General features: G+C 39.2%; 2 protein-coding genes across 6 annotated transcripts; both read right to left on the bottom strand.

Annotated features, from left to right (window-relative positions):
- Window positions 1–264: 264 nt before the first annotated feature.
- LOC124284192 lies at window positions 265–9,557 on the bottom strand. The gene is made up of 4 exons (XM_046720259.1): window positions 9,451–9,557; window positions 8,768–8,891; window positions 2,137–2,256; window positions 265–1,047 (listed from the first exon to the last, which is right to left on the bottom strand). Exons 2-4 carry the CDS (start codon window positions 8,847–8,849, stop codon window positions 899–901), a joined length of 351 nt encoding a protein of 116 aa, XP_046576215.1. The 5' UTR covers window positions 8,850–8,891; window positions 9,451–9,557; the 3' UTR covers window positions 265–898.
- On the bottom strand, window positions 265–24,353 carry LOC124284190. 5 transcript variants are annotated; one of them, XR_006900491.1, is made up of 6 exons: window positions 19,156–19,214; window positions 16,000–16,086; window positions 15,399–15,521; window positions 13,576–13,695; window positions 11,158–11,922; window positions 265–390 (listed from the first exon to the last, which is right to left on the bottom strand). XR_006900491.1 is itself a non-coding variant. In XM_046720256.1 (5 exons), exons 2-5 carry the CDS (start codon window positions 16,079–16,081, stop codon window positions 11,774–11,776), a joined length of 474 nt encoding a protein of 157 aa, XP_046576212.1. In that variant the 5' UTR covers window positions 16,082–16,089; window positions 23,917–24,353; the 3' UTR covers window positions 11,040–11,773. The 5 variants fall into 5 exon arrangements, 4 of the variants coding, with proteins under 4 accessions (XP_046576212.1, XP_046576213.1, XP_046576214.1 ...); XM_046720256.1 differs by lacking the exons at window positions 265–390; window positions 19,156–19,214 and adding an exon at window positions 23,917–24,353 and having other exon boundaries at window positions 11,040–11,922; window positions 16,000–16,089; XM_046720257.1 differs by lacking the exons at window positions 265–390; window positions 19,156–19,214 and adding an exon at window positions 23,917–24,352 and having other exon boundaries at window positions 11,040–11,922.
- Window positions 24,354–26,567: the final 2,214 nt, after the last annotated feature.

Below are 26,567 nucleotides of genomic sequence, written 5' to 3' on the forward strand. Positions count from 1 at the left end.
TTTAAAGCGCACATAAAATCTTTACATCACGTCTCAATGTGTTTGCGCCACAGTAAAACATATTGACAAATAATGAAGATTCTCCAATTGAAATAATTTGAAACTATAGTCGGTACAATTACGGAGAATTAAAGGCGTGTTTCAATCCACTATCAGATACTTTCCATCAAATCATTACTACATATTTTAAATAATTACAAGGGTGCGTTTATATCAGAAGGTTATGACATTCAAACTACCAAACAGAAAAAATATACATCAACATGACAGGGTAATGAAATGTATTTATTACAATTTGGCAGTCGGGAAAACAGACAGCATAGAAACAGGAAACTGAATACTCATCAGGCAATTTTGGTATATTATATATATGTAGCCAAGGTGGATTACCTGACTGGGTCATTTTAAATTATTCTATTCATTGTTTTTCATTATTGCGTTACCACCCTCCAAAACGCCCTCTTTCAGTCGTCTGCTCGCTTATCGGAAGTATGTTAATTCAAAGTCACCATCGCATCTCTAGCATTCGTCACCTGAAGTAATGGGAGGCGAGTTGTTACGAATGGTAACCTCCAAGAAATCTCGCTATTCGGCTTGCTCCGAAATAACACGAGTTGATCACAAATGCTCCAGCTAGTTGGTGCTGACTTTCGGATCCGAAAATCAGCCATCTAGCATTTCATGCATTTTCCGAAATCTGCACCTCTCCCCAAACACTTCAATGTGTCGCATATTACTCTAGAACCGAATCAACATCACTAAATTTCTCTCGCGCGGACCTTTCCCGCAAACCAGCCTACCCCGTTCCCCAAAGAACCCTCCCTAATATTTCCCGTTAAGTCTCTATCTTCCCCTTCCCTCCCTCTGCCTGCTATTGCTGCCTGCCCTTGATTCGGTCCTACTGGGTACCACGGCGTGGGTGGTTGCACTTGTATCTGATGAGAGTTGGAGTGGTGGTGCAGGTGCAGTCTTGGTAGATGCGGCCGTTGACGTGGTAGGGGAAGCGTTCTCCGGGGCCACGGCATCTACCACTGACATCGCGGCATCCTGGAACAAAAACGTGTGCATATGAACATAGACTCTGACATCACAGTGAAAACTGGCAGAAATGGAGCAACCGGTTGATTGTCAGAAGGAAAGAGGTGACGGTGGCGATTTTTTTACGCGGCTTTTAGCTTTTAGTAACATCACGGCGGGGGACACCAGAAATGGGCTTAACACTTTGTACTCAGATAGGGAATCGAACCCGGGTCGAACGCTTTAACCACTAGACTACCCAACCACCCCTTAGTGGTGACGGTGGTGATGAGAGAGTGAGTTGTTTTTACGCCGATTTTAGCAATATTCCAGCAATATCACCTGGAATGGGCTTCTGACATTGTACCCATATGGGGTATCGAACCCGGGTCTTCGGCATGAAGAGCGAACGCTTTAACCAATAGACTACCCCACCGCCCCGCCGGTTGTGATGGCAGAGGGTAGTGGTGTAGATGGTGTTGTTATGTGCTTGTGCGTGTGCGTGTGCGTGTGTGTGTGCGTGTGTTTGTGTTGTGTGGGGTGGGGTGGTGCTGGTTTTGGGGGAAGGGGGAGGTATTGTAAAGAGGTAATCAAGCCGCTCTTTTACTGAATTTCTGTTGTGGGAAAACGAAGTTGGCATTTTTTGTTAAAACAAGTGCCGATAGAATCCTATTCGTTGACAAGTATCAGGTATGTTCAAAATGGAGTTTTGAGTTTTGAGGCCTGACATTTCTATGTGGACAAATGAAGTCAATAGTTAATAGGTCCGAAGTATGAAGGAGTCCTTTGTGGCCGATTTGTAATTCCACAATACCAAAGAAATCAGCTTGATGGGGAGAAAAGCCACGACATGATGCAGGTCTCATACGTTCAACTCTTTGTTGAAAGTCAGGAACACGGATAAAGTGATAACACACCTGGGCCTAGATTTTCGAAGCTCTCTTAGCGCTAAGATAGTCGTAAGTTAATGTTAATGTATGGCACTTACGACTATCTTAGCGCTAAGAGAGCTTCGAAAATCTAGGTCCAAAAAACGTAATCAATGTGGGATTCCGACAGCAAATAGGAAATATAAAGATTAATTCCACATCTTGAAAAGTTCTACGTTTATCGACCCACCTGACCGCAGTCTCTGAATCTCGTACGAGTAGTATGACTGTTTTTTGCAACTGTAGGTGTGGCAGTCACTGGCGGACCACGTGCTTCCAATACTGTGGCACGAACCATCGTGAGGGCATCCTGTAAATATACAATGTATATCGATCACCCAGTACTCAGAGTAACCCAGATCCGGTCTTCCAGCGTATTAAATCGGTTAGGGACTGGGTACCTCTCGCAGAATCCACCGAACTGGGCCCCATTTCACAGACCGATTGTAGCGCTAAGGTGATCGTAACTCCCATACTTTAACACAGACTTACGACTGTCGTAGCGCTATGTTTGTTTTGTACAATGGCACCTTGGCGTGTTTGTTCACGATGGGGCAACAAAGTGTTTAGACGTTCATACCCAAGAATTTTCGCAAGTCGGATACGTCACAAAATACATTTTTTCTTAAACATGTGTATTTTAATTTTCAGTGACCTCTAGATAGAAGATGGATCACTCTGAATGGACGAATAGAAACCGTCACTGACCAGTGGAAGGTGGGGACTTTGTCATGTATGGATAGCGTTCTCGAAACAACAAACCAGTAGGATAAGCTTGGTATCACAATCCAATAAATATGCAAATGAGGTTCCCTAACAGGAACTACATTTTTATAGGTTATGTGCGTTGAAATTTCATCTTTTTCAATACCCTATCGCATTCCGTTCTCAATAAGTTTAGATTGGTTTTTATCAATGTGTTAATGTTTCTGTGTACAATTAACGGATCAAGACATTGGGGACTTTTTGATGAATTGGACAGTTGTATTTATGCGCAGTTTCTGTGGATACTAAAATTAAGAACTGACTCTATTTAGTAGGGCTGTAACGATGCATCGAACTATCGATGGATGGCAATTGTTGAGTCTCCGATAGCAATTAATCGATGGTAGAAGCGAAAAACTATCGATGCATCGATAGTATGTGTGGCTATTGTTAATTTAGCAATTGACTTCCGTTGATAAATGCGCAGCGCAAAATATAGGATGTTTGGACGCAGACTGGCAGCTTCATTGAGTTTATGTTTTAACTGTTTACATGATCTGGGTTTCAAGTTTCTTGTCAGTTATTAAAAGAGACTGAAACTACATTATACGTCAGCTTGATTTTTTTTTATATAAACTATACATTCATTTGGGAAATGACTTCAAATGAGACAATTCAAAGAGGAAAAACCCTGTTGCAATAGTATTGCAATAGTTGGTCGCAATAGACTATCGCTATCGCAATAGTATGTTGCAATAGACTATCGCTATCTAGTAGGGCAGATAATGCAAAAATCGTTCACTTTGTGATACAAGCAACAAAATTTGCACACATGTTCACTTTGGGACACTTACTGAAAAAATAACGAGGCCACTCAAATGGCCGCCATTTATATTACACTATCTTTGTTTCGGCTCCTAAAGACATAATTTCTCTGAGATTTTCAACGTATTTGTGTCTCAATGTGTTAATTAAGATATTGTTTATGCTATGTAGCAAAATATGATTGCTTCCAAAATCCAAGATGGCCACCAATTTTCCAAAAACAGCAAAGTTTTAAAAATGTTTCTTGCATTTTGAACTCAAAACAAGACAGAATCAAAAGAAGTCTCCAGATTTGACTTTCATCATAACATCTCTAGATTGGATGATGTAATAGGCTAGAAAACATATTAATTTTGCTGAAGGAAATCCAAGATGGCCGCCATATTATATTATAAACAAATGTCATATGATCACTTAATACAAGAACATGATTTAGAAGACAATGAATGTTCAATGATAGTTTTATAGCTTTCCAAAGAACAAAATTATTGTAAGGAAGTATAGACATCAAAATCATCTATATTGTAACTGTTTACCTGGCTCATTTGTTTAGTTTATAATTGCCTCTCTAAATGATCTGATCAGCGTTAGGATCAAGAGTTTGTAACTGTTTACCTGGCTCAATTGTTTCATTTATAAGATGAGATGAGATATCAATGTTTCAATATATTTTTTATACCATTTATTTATTTATTTACATCAAGTTTGATAACTATAATAAAAAATATATAAAAACATCATAAAGTTTGTTTGTGTCAAATGTTATCTAATTTTGAATCTATACTACTAAAAAAAAGAAACGCATAGCTGAAAATAGTCATATATTTAAGCATGTAAGTTTAAGTGATACAGGACAGTGATAGAGAAAACACTGTTGAACATGTATTGTCCAGTGGAAGTAGAGGTGGGACGTAACAAATGACATGTGCAGTAAGGTCAAAGTCACAAAGCAGTCAATATCTTATGTGAACGCCATTAGCAACAATGGTTGCCTGGCATTGGCGTCCCATAGATTGGATCAGATTCCGGATGAACTGTCTGGATGATATTCTTCGTGCAAAATCAGAAATAAAGCAGCTAGGGTCTGCAGCTGAGAATCACACTGTCTCGCACGTCGATCCAGTTCGTTCCACAAATGTTCAATTGGGTTCAGATCTGGTGATCGGAGGGTCATGCAAGAACCTGAACGTTGTGCTGAATCTTGCTGTATGCGGTCGAGCATTGTCATGTTGGAAAATGACGTTCTGACAGTTCATGAATGGAATGACATGAGGCCTGATGATTTTATGGAACAGTAACGTCGAGCTGTAAGATTGCTTTGGACGTCGAGCTGTGAGATTGCTTTGGACGTGAATAACATCGGGTCTTCCATTGCCTGCCCAAACCATAACACTATCGCTACCGAATCTGTCCACTTCCCGTACGCAATTGGGAGCAAACCATTCATGACGCCATCTGTACACACATGCTTTTCCCTCAGGCTGAGCATATAGCAGCCCACGACTCATCACGGAACACGACAGTTCTCCACTTTGTAGTGGTCACTGTAGATACCACTGTCTACGTTGTGGCCGATGATGTCGTGTAAGGATAGGTCCTCGCAAAGGTCTCCTTGGACGAATATCAGCCAAACGAAGGCGGTTTCTGACAGTTTGGTCCGAGATTGTTCGGAGTCCTGGCACCACAGATGTTGTAGAGAATGCGATCGTCAACCTGTTCCGTAAGTGTCGAAGAATAAACCTGTCCTGGGCGGATGTGGTCACCCAGGATCATCCTGACCGAGGACGATCAAGTGTCGATCCATACTGCTGGTGCTGATGCCAAAGCCTTCCTATGGTACTCTTAGACACATAAAAGTGCCTGACCGATGACTACGACTCACCAGCTTCCAAATGACCGATCGCATTATTGTGCTGAGTCTCGGTAAGTCTAGGCATGACTTCTCATCAAGATTTACGTTTGTCAATTGCCGCTAAAACAATCAGACCCCGCTGGTTTCTATTGTAAATGTTGCACGGATTGTGCATGCAGAGGGAAGTGCATGAATCGCATCACATTTATTCTTTATTATCTTTATTGAGAAAAAAACAGATTCGGTTGCGTTTTGGCGACAGGTTTTCAATGACAATTGAGTCAAACTCGGAAATGGTTGAAGGGAACGTTCACCATTAGGGTTGTGTATTGGCAAATAAATTGTATTGCAATATATTACGATTCAGGTTCCCGTATTGCCATACGTATTGCGATATATTGGGACTCGTCAATCCTAGTTTCTACATTATAAGTCCCTAAACATATATGTCATGATTTTGATTCTCAAAATTAGGTTGCATAGTCAGGAATTATATTTTCTTTGTTTATAATATTTATAGTATTACAATATGCCGTTTTGTCATTGAATAACGAAGGCCGGCCAGAAGTCTAGATAACGTATCTGCGTAAAATACGCATTTAAGTTTCCAAAATACGCACAGAAATATATCTGTAGCGTCCCAAATACACAAAGGAAATTACAGAAACTCTTTGGTTATATTCTAACCTGCGTACCATGACTTACCGGCAAAAAACAAGTGCGTAACAGAAAGTAGCTAACTGTCAAATGTTACGATCGGATAGGGTAGATTATCGATTGAATTTCACTATGTATCTCTTCGTATTATGAACTACAGAAAGAAACAATCGCGCAAACGCAGTTAGTTATGTATGTAACACTAGTCTTGATTAGTTCTGCTAAAAATATCATCCAATGAAATCGCTCGTCTTGTTAGAAAGTCTGGACACTCATTGTTTATCAACGATGGCCTCACGGAAGTCGCGTGTTCATTCGTCGTCTAAAACATCATCTCAAAGTAAGATTTCGGCATTTGTCACAGTTCGAAATCTATCATTTGAAACTTCTGCCATCGCAAAAGAAATTATTTTGAACTTATTGGCAATTGTTTTGAATCGGCGGTTGCTGTCGATAGAATATTGGCAGATTTGCTCACCACTGTCACACACGCACCGGCAAAGAAACATGACGGGAATAAACTTTCGAAAAAAACTCAGGATGCATGGAAAATGAAGTTTCCATGGTTATCTTTCAATAAACAATCTGATGAAATGAGACTATGCTGCACTTATTGTCAGTCGGCAAAGATAAGTTTGTCCCTTACAAGTGTGTGGGCAAGAGATGGTACACCAAGTATTCAGATGTCGAGCCTGATCAAGCATAACAACAGAGAAGATCACAAACGTGCTTCTGATAAAATAGAGAGAGACAAGGGGGCAGGTATAATACAAGAGGAATTAGGCGATGATGTTGGTTACGTTTGTTCTAATGATGACGCCATCTTGTTTAATACTGTATATTTTGCTGCCAAATCGGAATGCCCATCTGAACAGGTGAATGGTCTGTTGTCATTACAGAAAATGAATGGTTTGGATGTCAAGTACAAGAACTTGAGTTGGTCAACTGTAACAGAGATTCAAACATCTATTTGCCATGTCCTGACAAAGACACTTGTCAATGAGATTAATTTATCTGAAGTATTTTCAATAATGCTTGATTAAAGCACTGATGTGACTGTTGTAAAAAAGGTTAAGCATATGTGTCAGATATGTGAAAGCTGGAGAACCTGTGACTAGTTTCTTATGTAATCACCCTATTGATGATGGTTGTGCTCACACCATTGTTAACTGTGTAGCAGCAGAATTTGAAAAGTTAGGCATTGACTTAACAAAATGTGTTTCTCTCTCAACTGACGGCGCTGCTGCTATGATGGGTAAGCGCACAGGTGTAGGAAAACAAATGCAAGCCAAGTATTCTCCTTTCTGCAGCTGAGAAAAATGCAGTTGCAAAAGGCTTGTACAAGTACTTTGCTAGCTATAAAGTGGCACTGGTAATAGCTTTCCTCCTTGATACCCACACAGAGTTGGCAGTGTTAAGCTGTAGCCTCCAGAAGAAAAACCTTCTCTTTAGTGAACTCAGGCCTCTTATTGAAGGCCACTCAATAAAGTCGATACCATGAAAGCTCATGACGGGCAAGGCTTGAAGGAAATGAAGACCAGAATTGAAATAAAGAATGAAGAAGCATTTGTAGGTGGAGAGAAGTTGCTATTTGCTAAAACAATGAACGGAAAGTTTGAGACCCTCAGAGCAGAATACCTGAAGAACCTCATGAAGAATATGAAGAACATATTCAAGGAAGAAGACAGTGCCATTTTCACAGATATGAGTATGGCTCTGGAACCACTTACAGTAAACACTGTCTGGTGATGCTGTCGCACATCTTGGTGCTCTCTATGGTGCACAAAAGTACAACCTGACAAACTTCTTGGCGAATGGCCCAGGCTTAGAGGAATGATCAGTGGAACATATTCAAAACTTCTACCTGAACAACTCTGCAAAAGGGTCATTCTGCTTCACAAAGATTCAATGCCGAACTGTGCCAAGCTTGTTTCTATTGCTCTGTGTTTGCAGCTTACAAGTGTTGAATGCGAGCGGAGCTTCAGCACAAAAAATCGAGTGAAGAATAAGTTTAGAGCATCACTTGGTTCTGAAAAACTGGATTAACTCCTCAAACTAAGTATGCTGGATCCATCTCTGCAGTTGTTTGATTCCCGTCCTGCAATCAAACACTGGCTCAGAAAAAGAAGAAGAAAGTGCAGACTCTTCTGTGATTACCAGCCCAAATCTCCTAAACTGGCTAAAACGTGTGACACTGAATGACAATTAGTAAGTGATCCATCTACTTAACCATATCTGCTTCCATTTATTCAATATTATTGTGAGAGTTCAAACAGTTAACCAGTTTAAAAGAACATTCATGTCGATATGTATTTCAATTTAGTCACTGCACAAGTCAAATAATAAAGTAGCTTAAAACTTCACATTTTGGGGGTATGTACCTTTAAACAACGACCGAGTTAATGTCCGAAGTACAAACAACTGGCTATAGTTATCTTTTTTAACATTTTTTAAATTACGGACATAGAAAATACCCACATTTTCAAAAAAGGGTGGGTATCGGAAAATTTGAGTACCCACTGAAGTACCCATTTATAACTGACACCATGGGTAAAATACCCAGATTGTAAAACGCTTATCTAGAACTCTGTAAGATAGTGAAATATTTACACGCACATACACATTTCAAGTTTTCCTAATGGGATACATTGAACAAAGAACACATGCATACACTGATCAACAATCAGATGTGATGTAAGTCATGGATAAGGTAGAGCTGAACTGACTCATTGAGTGTATTTGTTATTTTTGCATTTATAAACAAGAAAGAACAAAACATCACCTATTTCATATACTCTCGCCCTGCCAAACTCGCACCTGTACTTGAGGCAGGGGGGATCTGGCGGTGTTGAACACCTGCCCATGTGTGAAGACACCTTCACTGGTGTAGCAGTTGCCCCGCTGGCCTGTAACAGAGGGAAGTGAGTGAGTGAGTGCGTACGTGACTGAGTGAGTGAGTATCAGCGATATCACACCGGGAGACACAAGAAATGGGCTTCACACATTGTACTCATGTGGGGAATTCAGTGAGTGAGTGAGTGAGTGAGTTGGTTTAGCTTTACGCCGTACCCAGCAATATTCCAGCTATATGGCGGCGATCCGGGCAATTCAGCGTAGTCTGTGCTCGAACGACAAAGTAATGTACAAGCAAGAAACCATTTTCTAATCTGGCTCCCAGAAATGTTTTTCCCAAACACAACAAACACACCCCTCAAAAAACGCAAAAACCTGCAACGAAAACAAAAAAACAACTACCACAGTAAACAGGACAAACCACAGAAATGGATATGACATCAACTGAACAAGAGCAACAATTTGGGTACCACACATTTAGAGGGGTCACACATTTTGACCACTCGATCCACAATTTATCGCCCCCAGGTGGAGCATGATATCGTGGTGCACACCGTTTTCTACCAAGGAATTACAACTTTGTGCTGTGTCTGTGTTAAAACTTATATTCACCCGCCCTCTTCTTGATGACAGGGCCGGCCAGTACGCCAGACAGACCAGCAATCAACAGTACGCATAGGATCACCTTCATCATGGCTGCTGCTGAAGGGGAAGAATAGCTAACATCAAATAATCTACATGAGTAATGTTAACTGAATGAAACGACTTTGCTTTATAATGTTTCCTCGTAGTAATGAATGAGTGTAGTTTTACGCCGTAATCAGTATTACAGCAATGTCACAGCGTGGCACAACAGAATGGGTTTCACACATTGTACCCATATGGGGAATCGAACCCGGTTACTCGACGTGACGAGCGAACGCTTTAACTACTAGGCTAGCTCAAAGCCGTCTTGTACTGCATATAAAGACGTACCAACGCTACTCTAAATGAACGTCATACCAGGACAAAGAGAAGTAAAGATTATTTGTTCCGAGTAAAATTGGAGTAATTGTACTTTAAATCTTTGTCCATTTTGACGAAGATCATATGACCTCCTATTCCAGTTTTCAAATTGTTATTCTTCAATTTACGCCCTGTTATTTCAAGAAAAGAAAATGCATGAGATATCAGAGAAAATTCTATGAAACAAGCCTGTATTCAAAAGAGTTAATAAATCTATTCGTGACGTCCTCCACAATAGTTGACGTCAAACCGTATTCTCTACTTATGTCATAGCGTTTAAACCGGCCAATCGACAATGTGACTAAACACAGCGTTCGGAAATCCTGCCTCCCCGACCGCCCAGGACGGGTTATTTTCAACACGGACTGCCAGATTCTCAAATTAAAATTAAGACATGTATATGAAGATATTTATCGTCTTTCAGGATAATAAATCATCATTAATTCACTCGTAAAAATAAATTATGAATTCCAACTGGATGATAAACTACGTCGCTTGTCAAACCTAAATTATTTGTGGACATATTAATCATGGTCAGGGCTGGCAAGTTTTACATCTAACCAGCCCTGTGGTCTGGCTGAAATGTTTTTGAGTCACACCCTGCTAAATAAAGTATACATTTGCAAATTACGCTAGATAAGTGTCTCCTTTCAGGCGATGAGGGATGACAGTGTTTTCTAACTGTAACATTGCTGTGCTGACCTTTCGGTTTGACTTCATGTGACTGATGTCCATGTGACTACATGTGTTAACCAGGGACGCTTAAGATACAGGTTCTATTCCTGACATGGGTACAATGTATGGAGCCCATTTCTGGTGTAGGATATTGCTGGGATATTGGCGTAAAACTATACCCACTCCCACATTTAAACCAGGGGGCGACTTGACCTTATACTTAATACCCGTGAAGGTCCGGGTTAGAATATTGATCTTCAGTAACCCATGCTTGTCGTAAGAGGCGACTAACGGTATCGGTTGGTCAGGCTCGCTGACTTGGTTGACACATGTCATCGCTTCCCAATTGTGCAGATCAATGTTCATGCTGTTGATCACTGGATTGTCTGGTATAGACTCGATTATTTACAGACATCAAATCATTACTACATATTTTAGATAATTACAAGAGTGCGTTTATATCAGAAGGTTATGACATTCAAACTACCAAACAGAAAAAAATATACATCAACACGACAGGGTAAAGGAATGTATTTATTACAGTTTGGCAGTCGGGAAAACAGACAGCATAGAAACAGGAAACTGAATGATCATCAAGCAATTTTGGTATATTATATATATGTAGCCAAGGTGGATTACCTTCATTCACCGGACTGGGTCATGTTAAGTTATTCTATTCATTGTTTTTCATTATTACGTTTCCACCTTCCAAACCCTGACGCCCTCTTTCAGTCGTCTGCTCGCTTACCAGAAGTATGCTAATTCAAGGTCACCGTCGCATCTCTAGCATTCGTCACCAGTCGCCCCTTTCCGTAACCTGCCATTTTCCTACTACTGAAGTAATTCCGGATAAGCCGGATGGCGTGGGTCGCAGAAAGAGGCGAGTAGTTACGAATGGTAACCTCCAAGAAATCTCGCTATTCGGCTTGCTCCGGAATAACACGAGTTGATCACAAATGCTCCAGCTAGTTGGTGCTGACTTTCGGATCCGAAAATCAGCCATCTAGCATTTCATGCATCATTTTCGTTTGGCATGGTTTGACATTTTCCGAAATCTGCACCTCTTCCCATACACTTCAATGTGTCGCATATTACTCTAGAGCCGAATCAACATCGCTAAATTCCTCTCGGGCGTACGTTCCCCGCAAACCAATCTACCCCTTTCCCCAAAGAACCCTCCCTAATATTTCCCGTAAGTCTCTATTTTCCCCTCCCCTCCCTCTGCCTGCTATTGCTGCCTGCCCTTGATTCGGTCCTACTGGGTACCGCGGCGTGAGTTGTTGCAGCTGTAGCTGATGGCAGTTGGAGTGGTGGTGCAGGTGCAGTCTTGGTAGATGTGGCCGTGGACGTGGTAGGGGAATCGTTCTCCGGGGCGGCGGCATCTACCACTCGCATCGCGGCACCCTGGAACAAAAACGTGTGCATATGAACATACACTCCGACATCACAGTGAAAACTGGCAGTAATGCAGCAACCGGTTGATTGTCAGAGGGAAAGAGTTGACGGTGGTGATCTTTTAACGCCGCTTTCAGCAATACTTCAGTAATATCACGGCGGGGGACACCAGAAATGGGCTTAACACATTGTACCCATGTGGCGAATCGAACCCGGGTCGAACGCTTTAACCACTAGACTACCCAACCACCCCTACATGAGTGAGTGAGTGAGTTTGGGTTAACGCCGCTTTTAACAATATTCCAGCAATAACACGGCGGGGGACACCAGAAATGGGCTTAACACATTGTACCCATGTGGGGAATCGAACCCGGGTCCCACCCCTAAGTGGTGACGGTGGTGATGTGAGAGTAAGTTGTTTTAACGCCGATTTTAGCAATATTCCAGCAATATCACCTGGAATGGGCTTTACACATTGTACCCATATGGGGAATCCGACCCGAGTCTTCGGCATGGACAGCGAACGCTTTAACCAGAAGACTACCCCACCACCCCGCCGGTTGTGATGGCAGGGGGTAGTGGTGTAGATGGTGTTGTTGTGTGCGTGCGCGTGTGCGTGTGCGTATGCGTGTGTTTGTGTGGGTTGCGGTGGGGTGGGGTGGGGTGGTATTGTAAAGAGGTAATCAAGCCGCTCATTTACTGATTTCTGTTGTGTGAAAACGAAGTTGGCATTTTTGTCAAGACAAGTGCCGATAGAATCCTATTTGTTGTTTTAATATATTACCCCAAATTACCATTCAGCACCCGTTCACGTTAGAAGGAATAGCTAAAACATAAGAAACAGAATCGTTTATCTTAAACCAAAAGCATCCTCCACCCCAAAAATGATTGTTCCCTTATAATTGACCTACGCCAAATGCTTTTCCACGGACATCAATCTTCAAGGACAAAGTAAGGGATTGCGGCCCTTTTTGCCGAAATGAAACTGCCAAATGTTAAAGCTATATATGAGAACACATTACCACAATCCTTAGGCCTCACAAAAAAACGTTGTAGTTTCTCATCACTTTTTGAAAAAGAAATATGGGGCAGTCAGGAGGATTTTATTTTTTCATTTTATTTATTTTATGTCCCAAACCCTTGATTTTTGTGGAAATTCACACCTTTTCTCCCATAGGAAAACAAAAATTTATGCACATTTTGAGAGAGAAAGTTGTATTTGCTCTAGTGTAAAAGTTTAAAAAATCTTAAGGTCGGGTCGAATTTTTGGGTCTGGCGGTAATGAGAAACATGTTTATATATGGCCTTAAGAAAAGTATCAGATATGTTCAAAATGGAGTTTTGAAATTCGAGGCCTGACATTTCTATGTGGACAAATGAAGTCAATAGTTAATAGGTCCGAAGTATGAAGGAGTCCTTTGTGGCCGATTTGTAATTCCACAATACCAAAGAAATCAGCTTGATGGGGAGAAAATCCCCGACATGATGCAGGTCTCATACGTTCAACTCTTTGCTGAAAGTCAGGAACACGGATAAGGTGATATCACACCTGGGCCTGGATTTTCGAAGCTCTCTTAGCGCTAAGATAGTCGTAAGTTAATGTTAATGTATGGCACTTACGACTATCTTAGCGCTAAGGAAGTTCTACGTTTATCGACCCACCTGACCGCAGTCTCTGAATGTCGTACGAGGTGTATGACCGTTTGTTGCAGGTGTAGGTGTGGCAGTCACTGGCGGACCACGTGCTTCCAATACGGTGGCACGAACCATCGTGAGGGCATCCTGTAAATATACAATATATATCGATCACCCAGTAATCACCCAACCTCGGTCTTCCAGCGTATTACATCGGTTAGGGAGTGGGTACCTCTCGCAGAGTCCACCGAACTGGGCCCCACATCACAAAGCGATCGCAGCGTTAAGGTGATCATAACTCCCATACTTAAACATAGACTTACGGCAGTCGTAGCGCTACGATCGCTTTGTGAAACGGGCCCAACAGGGTGATGCTTAATCTCTCTGCTTTTCAAATGTGGCGCATGGCCTGACGCTTTACTTCACCTTACAAGGGTGCCGTTGTACAAACCGATCTTAGGGCTAAGGTGATCGTAACTCCCATACCGTAACATAGACTTACGACAGTCGTAGCGCTAAGTTTGTTTTGTACAATGGCACCTTGGCATGTTTGTTCACGATGGGACAAAAACAGTGTTTAGACGTACAAACCCAAGAATTTTCAGAAGTCGGATACGTCACAAAATACATTTTTCTTAAACTTTTGTATTTTAATTTTCAGTGACCTCTAGATAGAAGATGGATCACTCTAAATGGACAAATAGAAACCGTCACTGACCAGTGGAAGGCGGGGACTTTGTCATGTATGGATATCGTTCTCGAAACAACAAACCAGTAGGATAAGCTTGGTATCACAATCCAATAAATATGCAAATGAGGTTCCCTAACAGGAACTACTTTTTTATAGGTTATGTGCTTTCAAATTTCATCTTTTTCAATACCCTATCGCATTACCTTCCTAATAAGTTTAGATTGTTTTTATGAATGTGTTAATGTTTCTGTGTACAATTAACGCATCAAGACATTGACGACTTTTTTGATGAATTGGACAGTTGTATTTATGCGCAGTTTCTGTGGATATTAAAATTAAGAACTGACTCTATTTAGTAGGGCTGTAACGATGCATCGAACTATCGATGGATGGCAATTGTTGAGTCTCCGGTAGCAGTTCATCGATGGTAGAAACAAAAAACTATCGATGCATCGATAGTATGTGTGGCTATTGTTAATTTAGCAATTGACATCCGTTGATAAATGCGCAGCGCAAAATATAGGATGTTTGGACGCAGACTGGCAGCTTCATTGAGTTTATGTTTTAACTGTTTACTTGATCCTGGTTTCAAGTTTATGGTCAGTCATTAAAAGAGACTGAAACTACATTATACGTCAGCTTGTTTTATTTTATATAAACTAAACATACATTTGGGAAATGACTTCAAATGAGACAGTTCACAGAGGAAAAAACCCTGTTGCAATAGTATTGCAATAGTTGGTCGCAATAGACTATCGCTATCACAATAGTATGTTGCAATAGACTATCGCTATCGCAGTAGTTGTTTCCCCATCAATAGTCACCACTCCTATTTAGAGTGCGAGTCAAACAATATAAGCGTCGGACCTAGCGACGGTCCCCTCGCACAATAGAAGGCTGGATGCCGTGAGTAACCTTTCCATTACGTGTTTGACGTTTTAAAGGGAAAATGATTATCGATTATTAGTGAACGAATTACACGCACATACACTGCAAACTATTTCAAGTTTTCCTAATGGGATACATTGAACAAAGAACACATGCATACACTGATCAACAATCAGATGTGATGTAAGTCATGGATAAATTAGACCTGAATTGACACATTGAGTGTATTTGTTATTTTTGCATTTATAAACAAGAAAGAACAAAACATCACCTATTTCATATACTCTCGCCATGCCAAACTCGCACCTGTACTTGAGGCAGGGGTATCTGGCGGTGTTGAACACCTGCCCATGGCTGAAGACACCTTCACTGGTGTAGCAGTGGCTCTGCTGGCCTGTAACAGAGGGATGTGAGTGAGTGAGTGAGTGCGTACGTGAGTGAGTGGGTATCAGCGATATCACACCGGTTTCACACATTATACTGATTTGGGGAATTCAGTGTGGTCTGTGCTCGAACCACAAAGTCATGTACATGCGAGAAACCATTACCTCATTTGGCTCCCAGAAAGACTGAATGTGGGCACAAAAAAATCCCTAAACAGAACAAACACGCTCTTTAAAAAAACGCAAAAACTTGCAACGAAAACAAAAAACAACTACCAAATAATCAAAAACAACAAACCACAGAAATGGATATAACATCAACTGAACAAGAGCAACAATTTGGGTACCACACATTTAGAGGGGTCACACATTTTGACCACTCGATCCACAATTTATCGCCCCTACGTGAAGCACGATATCGTGGTGCACACCGTTTTCTACCAAGGAATTACAACTTTGTGCTGTGTCTGTGTAGAAACTTATATTCACCCGCCCTCTTCTTGATGACGGGGTCGGCCAGTACGCCAGACAGACCAGCAATCAACAGTACGCATAGGATCACCTTCATCATGGCTGCTGCTGAGGGGGAAGAATAGCTAACATCAAATAATCTACATGAGTAATGTTAACTGAATGAAACGACTTTGCTTTATAATGTTTCCTCGTAGTAATGAATGAGTGTAGTTTTACGCCGTAATCAGTATTACAGCAATGTCACAGCGTGGCACAACAGAATGGGATTCACACATTGTACCCATATAGGGAATCGAACCCGGTTACTCGCCGCGACGAGCGAACGCTTTAACTACTAGGCTAGCTCAAAGCCGTCTTGTACTGCATATAAAAACGTACCAACGAGTAATTGTACTTTAAATCTTTGTCTATTTTTGACGAAGATCATATGACCTCCTATTCCAGTTTTCAAATTGTTATTCTTCAATAGCATAATTTGCCCTTTGTTAAAAGCTGGCGACAAGAACGACCCCGATAATTACCGTGGTATATCCCTCATTGATTCCCTTTGTAAATTATTTACATCAATTCTTAATAAAACATAAAAAATCTGGTGTGATTTAAATAATATCATTTGTGAATATCAGGCTAGCTTTAGGGAAAACTATTCTACAACAGACGACATTTTTAAACTTCAGGCTGTCATACAGAAATATTCATGTAAAAAACAGGGCAGATTTTATTGTCTTTTTATCGATTTTTCAAAAGCTTTCGATACTCTTAAACATGATATACTTATAGATTCTATTCATAAGGTTGGATTAGATGGGAAGTTCTTAGATATTATCACATGTATGTATAAGTCACTTTGTGCCTGTGTTAGAACCCCTGAGGGACTTTCTAAACAATTTTCTTGTAATGTGGGTACCTGCCAGGGATGCATTTTAAGCAGTCAGATATTTATAATATTTATTAATCATTTATGCACAATTATGCAAAGTGAAGGTGGTATGGGAATATTTATCACTGTTGTTTTCAATAGTGTGTATGCCCTTATGTTTGCTAATGAAGTTTCGGCTCTTTCAAGACACTTGTATTCAATTGCAGAAAATGATAAATGCCCTTGAATTATTTTGCAAGGAAACAGGATGAAAGTAAACCTTAAGAAAACAAAAGTGGTTGTTTTCAGAAATGGAGGGCCTCTTAGATCTTATGAAAAGTGGTATTTTAATGGGGTACAAATAGAAACAGTATCTTGTTATAAATATCTTGGCATTATATTTACACCAAAACTTGTTTGGGCCAGGGCACAATTGTGTTTAGCATCTCAGGCTAGAAAGGCAATTTTATCAGTTAATCACTTGCAAAAGAAATTCGGAAACATTAACTGTACAGATTTACTCAAATTTTTTGATGCATTGATCACACCAATATTATGCTATGGTTAAAAGATATGGGGAACTTCTTATTGTAAAAGTATTGAATCGCTTCTCCTTGATTTTTGTAAAAGCATCTTATAATAAATAGGTCATCTTGTAATTCATGGGAATGTGGCAGATTTCCCCTGCAGTTTAACTATATGATCCGTGTAATCAAATATTGGTGTAGATTGTTACAACTTCCTCATGACAGATTACCTTTTCAAAGCTACCTTATGCTTAAGTCATTAGATGATAGTGGTAGAACAACATGGGCATCAAAAGTTAAAAGTCCTCTTTTTAATTTTGGTTTTGGATATGTTAGGTTGAGCCAAGATGTTGGTGATATTAATATGTTTATAAGCTTATTTAAACGAAGATTATCAGATAATTTAAAACAGTCCTGGTACTCTTCCCTGAGTAATTCCCCCCAAAACAACTATTATCAGTATTTTAAATCGGCGTTAAATGTTGAACGTTATTTATCGTTTAACCTTTCTACACCTTTAAGAGCTGCTCTAGCACAATTTAGGTGTAGCAATTTTAAAATAGCTGTAGAAATTTGGCGTTATAACAACACTGATTATAATCAAAGATTTTGTACATCATGTAAATCTAAAGGTCTTACCTATATTGAAGATGAATTTCATATAGTGTTCATTTGTGAATCCTATTCACAACTAAGAGAGAGGTTTATTACAAAATGTGTTAAAAAGCCTTATACTGTATACTCTTTAACAAATCCTTTCAAGAATACTAATGTAGACATTGTAAAATCTGTTGCCTTGTGTCTATTTTATGTTAAAAGGATTATTACAAACACACTTGAATGATCATTGTGCCCCTGACTACACTGGAATTTCCTTTTGAATTTTTTTTGGGCCTACGGCCTTTTACTGGAAATAAACTCTGTCTGTCTGCCTGTCCTATTCCAGTTTTCAAGTTGGTATTCTTCAATTTACGCCCTGGTATTTCAAGAAAAGAAAATGGGGAAAATGCATGAGATATCAGAGAAAATTCTATGCAACAAGCCTATATTCAAAAGAGTTAATAAATCTATTTGTGACGTCCTCCACAATGGTTTACGTCAAACCGTATTCTCTACTTACGTCATAGCGTTTACACCGGCCAAATTTTCAACACGGACTGCCAGATTCTCAAATTAAAATTTAGACATGTATATGAAGATATTTATCATCTTTCAGGATTATAAATCATCATAATTCACTCGTAAAAATAACTAATGAAGTCCAATTGGATGGTAAATTACGTCGCTTGTCAAACCTAAATTATTTGCGGGCAGGTTAGTTTTGATCAGGGCTGGCAAGTTTTACATCTAACCAGCCCTGTGGTCTGGCTGAAATTTTTAGGAGTTTCATACCCTGCTAAATAAAGTATACATTTGCAAATTACGCTAGATAACTGTCTCCTTCAGGCGATGAGGGATGACAGTGTTTTCTAACTGTAACATTGCTCTGCTGACCTTTCGGTTTGACTTCATGTGACTGATGTCCATGTGACTACATGTGCTCTCTATATAACTCAACACGTTTTCCTGGCAATTTCGACAAGATTAGTAATAAACGCTTTACCAGTGAATCATAATACTTCACTTCACCTCTTAATGATGGAAATAGGAACGAGTGAGTGAGTGAGTGAGTGAGTTTGGTTCTATGCGGCTTAAAATAGTATTTCAGTTTAATCGCTGCGTTTCATTTGATGTGGGGAAAGCAATGCGTGTCAAGACGTATACTGCTTTGAGAATCACACGAACCTGGAGTTGGAGTTGACAATTCAAGGGTCATAGTCGGAACAGTTGCTGGACATGAGCCCACGATGCTGAATCCTGGAGACGTCAAAACCCGCCCAGTCGAAGCCGTAACGGTAAACACAAACTTTGCGAGGATGTTTGAGGTTTCAGCATGTCCTTACTTTAATGTTAGTGGTAATGGTATGAATGTAGGTTAGGTCAGTTCAACAGAAACATTGCCGGGTATTTCGCCACATGCGTTTCATGCATACGACACCAAATGCACACTTCTATTGCGCTTGGACACGGTTCCAATATTGATAATTATCGGTATTGCATAAATTTTGTATTCAAGCTGTATAACGACGATCTGTAAATAATGGAATTTATATCAAACAACCCAGTGACTGACATCATGAGCATCGATCTACGCAAATGGGACACGATGACATGCATCAGCCAGCCTGACCATCCGATCCCGCCAGTCGGCTTCTACAACAAGCATGGTTTGCTGAAGATCAATTCTAGGTAGTGAGTTTAGTTTTACGCCACACTCAGCAATATTCCAGGTATATGGCGGCGGGTCAATTCTAATCCGTATATTCACGGGTAATTGCAAGTTAGTGGTATATTTATGGTAACATGTGACGTGTTTTGGAATATGTCTATTAATTTGACATTCATGATCACATTGAGAAATCATTAACAAAACGCAAAATGTACGAAGAACAACCTACCTTAACGTCTGTCTCCTGTGGATGACAACGTCGTTCTGTTATCACTGATGCCCCAACGTCCGGGTTATAACAGCTGTGATTCATCAATCAGTAATTAGCCCTCAACCCCTTCAATCAAAGTGCAGCTTGAAATATACCAACATAATTGTCCAAACATCACTCACAACCTTCCACTATAAGAACACGTTGACAATAAAGAACATAATGTGTCGAATTATAAGTACTTATATCCACTTTGACATTAGACTTCATTCAGTTAACATTAGACTTCATTCCGGATAGTTCCACTAAAACAACGGACCTTTGACTTAGAAATCAAAATACTAAAGAATGACCTTTCTTGTTATTACGTGTAGGAATGAAAATTGGCCCTAAATTTATAGATCATATACATATAAGTGAATAAAATTGTATGGGCGCAGTCATCTCAAATAATGCTTATTTTGCCTAATAAAAATTAACCAGCTAAACATATAGAAAAAGGCCAAAGTATACAGTAATTTTCTTAATGTAGAGTTTATAGAATGAGATTTATGGAATATTTCGAGGTTTTCTGTAACGAGATGTTATGTTTGCATACTGTAAAACCTTGTTAATCCAGAAACCCACCTATTCAATTCGTTTGTATTATCTTAATCCGTATAAAAAACGTACCAACGAGTAATTGTACTTTAAATCTTTGTCTATTTTGACGAAGATCATATGACCTCTATTCCGGTTTTCAAATTGTTATTCTTCAATAGCATAATTTGCCCTTTGTTAAAAGCTGGCGACAAGAACGACCCCGATAATTACCGTGGTATATCCTCATTGATTCCCCTTTGTAAATTATTTACATCAATTCTTAATAAAACATAAAAAATCTGGTGTGATTTAAATAATATCATTTGTGAATATCAGGCTAGCTTTTAGGAAAACTATTCTACAACAGACGACATTTTTTTAAACTTCAGGCTGTCATACAGAAATATTCATGTAAAAAACAGGGCAGATTTTATTGTCTTTTTTATCGATTTTTCAAAAAGCTTTCGATACTCTTAAACATGATATACTTATAGATTCTATTCATAAGGTTGGATTAGATGGGAAGTTCTTAGATATTATCACATGTATGTATAAGTCACTTTGTGCCTGTGTTAGAACCCCTGAGGGACTTTCTAAACAATTTTTCTTGTAATGTGGGTACCTGCCAGGGATGCATTTTTAAGCAGTCAGATATTTATAATATTTATTAATCATTTATGCACAATTATGCAAAGTGAAGGTGGTATGGGAATATTTATCACTGTTGTTTCTTTTCAATAGTGTGTATGCCCATATGTTTGCCTAATGAAGTTTCGGCTCTTTCAAGACACTTGTATTCAATTGCAGAAAATGATAAATGCCCTTGAATTATTTTGCAAGGAAACAGGATGAAAGTGAACCTTTAAGAAAACAAAAGTGGTTGTTTTCAGAAATGGAGAGCCTCTTAGATCTTATGAAAAGTGGTATTTTAATGGGGTACAAAATAGAAACAGTATCTTGTTATAAATATCTTGGCATTATATTTACACCAAAACTTGTTTGGGCCAGGGCACAATTATTGTTTAGCATCTCAGGCTAGAAAGGCAATTTTATCAGTTAATCACTTGCAAAGAAATTCGGAAACATTAACTGTACAGATTTACTCAAATTTTTTGATGCATTGATCACACCAATATTATGCTATGGTTAAAAAGATATGGGGAACTTCTTATTGTAAAAGTATTGAATCGCTTCTCCTTGATTTTGTAAAGCATCTTATAATAAATAGGTCATCTTGTAATTCGTAGAATGTGGCAGATTTCCCCTGCAGTTTAACTATATGATCCGTGTAATCAAATATTGAATTGTAGGATTTTGTTACAACTTCCTCATGACAGATTACCTTTTCAAAGCTACCTTATGCTTAAGTCATTAGATGATAGTGGTAGAACAACATGGGCATCAAAAGTTAAAAGTCCTCTTTTTAATTTTGGTTTTGGATATGTTAGGTTGAGCCAAGATGTTGGTGATATTAATATGTTTATAAGCTTATTTAAACGAAGATTATCAGATAATTTAAAACAGTCCTGGTACTCTTCCTGAGTAATTCCCCAAAACAACTATTATCAGTATTTTAATTTAAAATAGCTGTAGAAATTTGGCGTTATAACAACACTGATTATAATCAAAGATTTTGTACATCATGTAAATCTAAAGGTCTTACCTATATTGAAGATGAATTTCATATAGTGTTCATTTGTGAATCCTATTCACAACTAAGAGAGAGGTTTATTACAAAATGTGTTAAAAAGCCTTATACTGTATACTCTTTAACAAATCCTTTCAAGAATACTAATGTAGACACTGTAAAATCTGTTGCCTTGTGTCTATTTTATGTTAAAAGGATTATTACAAACACACTTGAATGATCATTGTGCCCCTGTCTACACTGGAATTTCCCTTTGACTGTATTTTGGGCCTACGGCCTTTTACTGGAAATAAACTCTGTCTGTCTGTCTGTCCTATTCCAGTTTTCAAGTTGTTATTCTTCAATTTACGCCCTGTTATTTCAAGAAAATGGGAAAATGCATGAGATATCAGAGAAAATTCTATGAAACAAGCCTGTATTCAAAAGAGTTAATAAATCTATTCGTGACGTCCTCCACAATAGTTGACGTCAAACCGTATTCTCTACTTATGTCATAGCGTTTACACCGGCCAATCAACAATGTGACTAAACACAGCGTTCGGAAACCCTGCCTCCCCGACCGCCCAGGACGGGCTATTTTCAACACGGACTGCCAGATTCTCAAATTAAAATTTAGACATGTATATGAAGATATTTATCATCTTTCAGGATAATAAATCATCATTAATTCACTCGTAAAAATAAATTATGAATTCCAACTGGATGATAAACTACGTCGCTTGTCAATCCTAAATTATTTGCGGGCAGGTTAGTTTTGGTCAGGGCTGGCAAGTTTTACATCTAACCAGCCCTGTGGTCTGGCTGAAATGTTTTTGTTTCATACCCTGCTAAATAAAGTATACATTTGCAAATTACGCTAGATAAGTGTCTCCTTTCAGGCGATGAGGGATGACAGTGTTTTCTAACTGTAACATTGCTGTGCTGACCTTTCGGTTTGACTTCATGTGACTGATGTCCATGTGACTACATGTGCTCTCTATATAACTCAACACGTTTTCCTGGCAATTTCGACAAGATTGGTAATAAACGCTTTACCAGTGAATCATAATACTTCACTTCACCTCTAAATGATGGAAATAGGAACGAGTGAGTGAGTGAGTGAGTGAGTTTGGTTCTATGCGGCTTAAAATAGTATTTCAGTTTAATCGCTGCGTTTCATTTGATGTGGGGAAAGCAATGCGTGTCAAGACGTATACTGCTTTGAGAATCACACGAACCTGGAGTTGGAGTTGACAATTCAAGGGTCATAGTCGGAACAGTTGCTGGACATGAGCCCACGATGCTGAATCTTGGAGACGTCAAACCCCGCCCAGCGGAAGCCGTAACGGTAAACACAAACTTTGGGAGCATGTTTGAGGTTTCAGCAGAATGTCCTTACTTTAATGTTAGTGGTAATGGTATGAATGTAGGTTAGGTCAGTTCAACAGAAACATTGCCGGGTATTTGGCCACATATACACGTCTATTGCGCTTGGACACGGTTCCAATATTGGTATTGCATAAATTTTGTTTGCAGCCATACTCAAGCTGTATAACGACGATCTGTAAATAATGGAATTTATAGCAAACAACCCAGTGATTGACATCATGAGCATCGATCTACGCAAATGGGATACGATACATGCATCAGCCAGCCTGTCCATCCGATCCCGTCAGTTGCCTCTTACAACAAGCATGGCTTGCTGAAGATCAATTCTAATCCGTATCTTCACGTATATTGCAAGTTAGTGGTATCTATATGGTAACCCTGTGTTTTGGAATATGTCTATTAATTTGACATTCATGATCACATTGAGAAATCATTAACAAAACGCAAAATGTACGAAGAGCAACCCACCTTAACGTCTGTCTCCTGTGGATGACAACGTCGTTCTGATATCACTGATGCCCCAACGTCCGGGTTATAACGGCTGTGTGATTCATCAATCAGTAATTAGCCCTCAACCAGTTCAATCACAGTGCAGCTGGAAATATACCAACATAATTGTCCAAACATCACTCACAACCTTCCACTATAAGAACACGTTGACAATAAAGAACATAATGTGTCGAATTATAAGTACTTATATCCACTTTGACATTAGACTTCATTCAGTTAACATTAGACTTCATTCCGGATAGTTCCACTGAAACTACGGACCTTTGACTTAGAAAGCAAAATACTAAAGTATGACCTTTCTTGTTATTACGTGTAGGAATGAAAATTGGCCCTAAATTTATAGATCATTTAAATATAAGTGAATAAAATTGTATGGGCGCAGTCATCTCAAATAAAGCTTATTTTGCCTAATAAAAATTAACCAGCTAAATATACAGAAAAAGGCCAAAGTATACAGTAATTTTTTAATGTAGAGTTTATAGAATGAGATTTATGGAATATTTCGAGATTTTCTGTAACGAGATGTTATGTTTGCATACTGGAAACCTTGTTAATCTAGAAACCCACCTATACAATTCGTTTGTATTAAAGAATCTTAATTCCGGACGCTTTTTGGTGATGGTGTTGTCCGGGTTCACGGGGTTTGAGTTTATATCTTTATCATGAGAAGGAAGAAACAGCATGTGTATGTACTTTTATGAAGTGAGTGAGTGAGTTTTTACGACACTTTTAGCAATATTCCAGCAATATCACGACAGGGGACACCAGAAATGGGCCTGACACATTGTACCCATGTGGGGAATCGAGCCCTGGGTCTTCGGCGTGGCGAGCGAACGCTTTAACCACCAGGCTACCCAATCGCTCCTGTACTCTTATGAACTTTCATCACAGTCATCGGTAGAAATGTGTGACAGTAGCTCTTGGCACGTGACTGTCCTTGTGTCACGCACGTATGCAACAGGACGTCCATGACAGATTGTACAATAACACTTGATGTGCGACATACACGTGGTGGTGTACACTTCCTTTCATCTCCACTCCCGGAAGTAGGTGCAACAGATAAATATCATCATAATCATCTACATACTTGCGGATTGTATGTTTAATGTATGCTCCCTGCAACGTAAATGAATGATGTATGCTCCCTGTAACGATATTGATACAATAGTCACATTGATTTAACACCAGAAAATATTATTTTGAGTTTTAAGGGGAGAAATAATAATCTACTTAATGCCATTTGTCTCATGGTGAAACAAAATATTTACAATATGAGCAGAAAAGGGAGAAAACCTAATGTTAAAAGCATCCAAAAAGAAATATTTAGTTACTATCAAGCATGTAAATTCATTGCCTTTACAAACAACAATCAGTCCACATTTTTTACATTTTGGTCCTCTTTCCACACGCTATGTTTAGACTTGTAGCTTAATAATTAATTGTAAACCTTAAAGAGTACACTTTAATGTTAATATGATTTGCCTTGCAGGTGATTAGAAACAGTCAAACATGCAGCAGACGTTTTCATACACTGTACTTTGTATGCTTACGTATAGGTAAACATCTGTTGAGAAATAATGGGTAATGTTAAATGACCTATTTCTGCACGCTACCACAGGTAGTCAAACATACACATGTTGTAATTCATATACAATACGAAACAAATTATGTACCGATGCCTACTTATGTATTATGTAGTTATGCCCACTTATCTATATGTACAGTACAATCAGAAATTATTGAGAATTAAAAGATTGTAAATTTAAAAAAATAATCACTCATTAGTCACGTATTAAATGTGAATATAAGCAGAACATAACTACAGATTCAAAGACAGGTGAACAGTTAGTATTTTGTCAAGTCACCATGGGCAGCAATGCAGGCTTCAATGCGGCGGGGCATACTACTGATCAAAGAAGTTAGAAAGTCGTGGTCCATGCTGTCCCAATATCGGACCACCTCCTCTTTCATTGCAGCAATATTTGTCAGATTTTTCTTATTGACACTTTCCTTCATAAGTCCCCAAACATTTTCTATTGGATTAAGGTCAGGGCTATAGCTTGGCCAATGTAATAATGTCATATTTTGGGTCCGAAACCATGTCTGTGAATGCTTTGAACGATGTTTTGGGTCGTTGTCCTGCTGGAAAATCAAAAACATTCCATAGAACACGTGAGCAGATGGAAGTAAATGTCCCTCGAGAATATATGTGTACCACTCACTGTTCATTCCCTTCAAATACACAGAGGGACGTTGCCCCCACAGGGGCATGTCACGCTTAGAAACAGCGTTACAAAGACACATAGGTGTATAGACCCTACCCTAGTACTATTTAAAAGGAAAGGGATGTAACGACGGAACCACCCCCTCCTCAATCTAAGTTAGATTCCACGGGTCTAAAAACTTATTGCAACATCTACAAATCATTTCCTCGACAGTAAGCAGACATTTTCTCCAAAACCATCGGCAATCATACTCACTTGTCGGCCATAGATGGCCTTGACATTTAAGTGACCTGAGCAGTAAATTTGTAAAAATAATTTTAGAAGTTAAATATTTATAAATATAATTTCCTAAAAATGAATTAATATCGAATGCATTTTTACAAC

This window comes from Haliotis rubra, unplaced genomic scaffold (genome assembly GCF_003918875.1).
Source record: "Haliotis rubra isolate DU_JTF1 unplaced genomic scaffold, ASM391887v1 Scf33, whole genome shotgun sequence".
NCBI lineage: Eukaryota > Metazoa > Mollusca > Gastropoda > Lepetellida > Haliotidae > Haliotis > Haliotis rubra.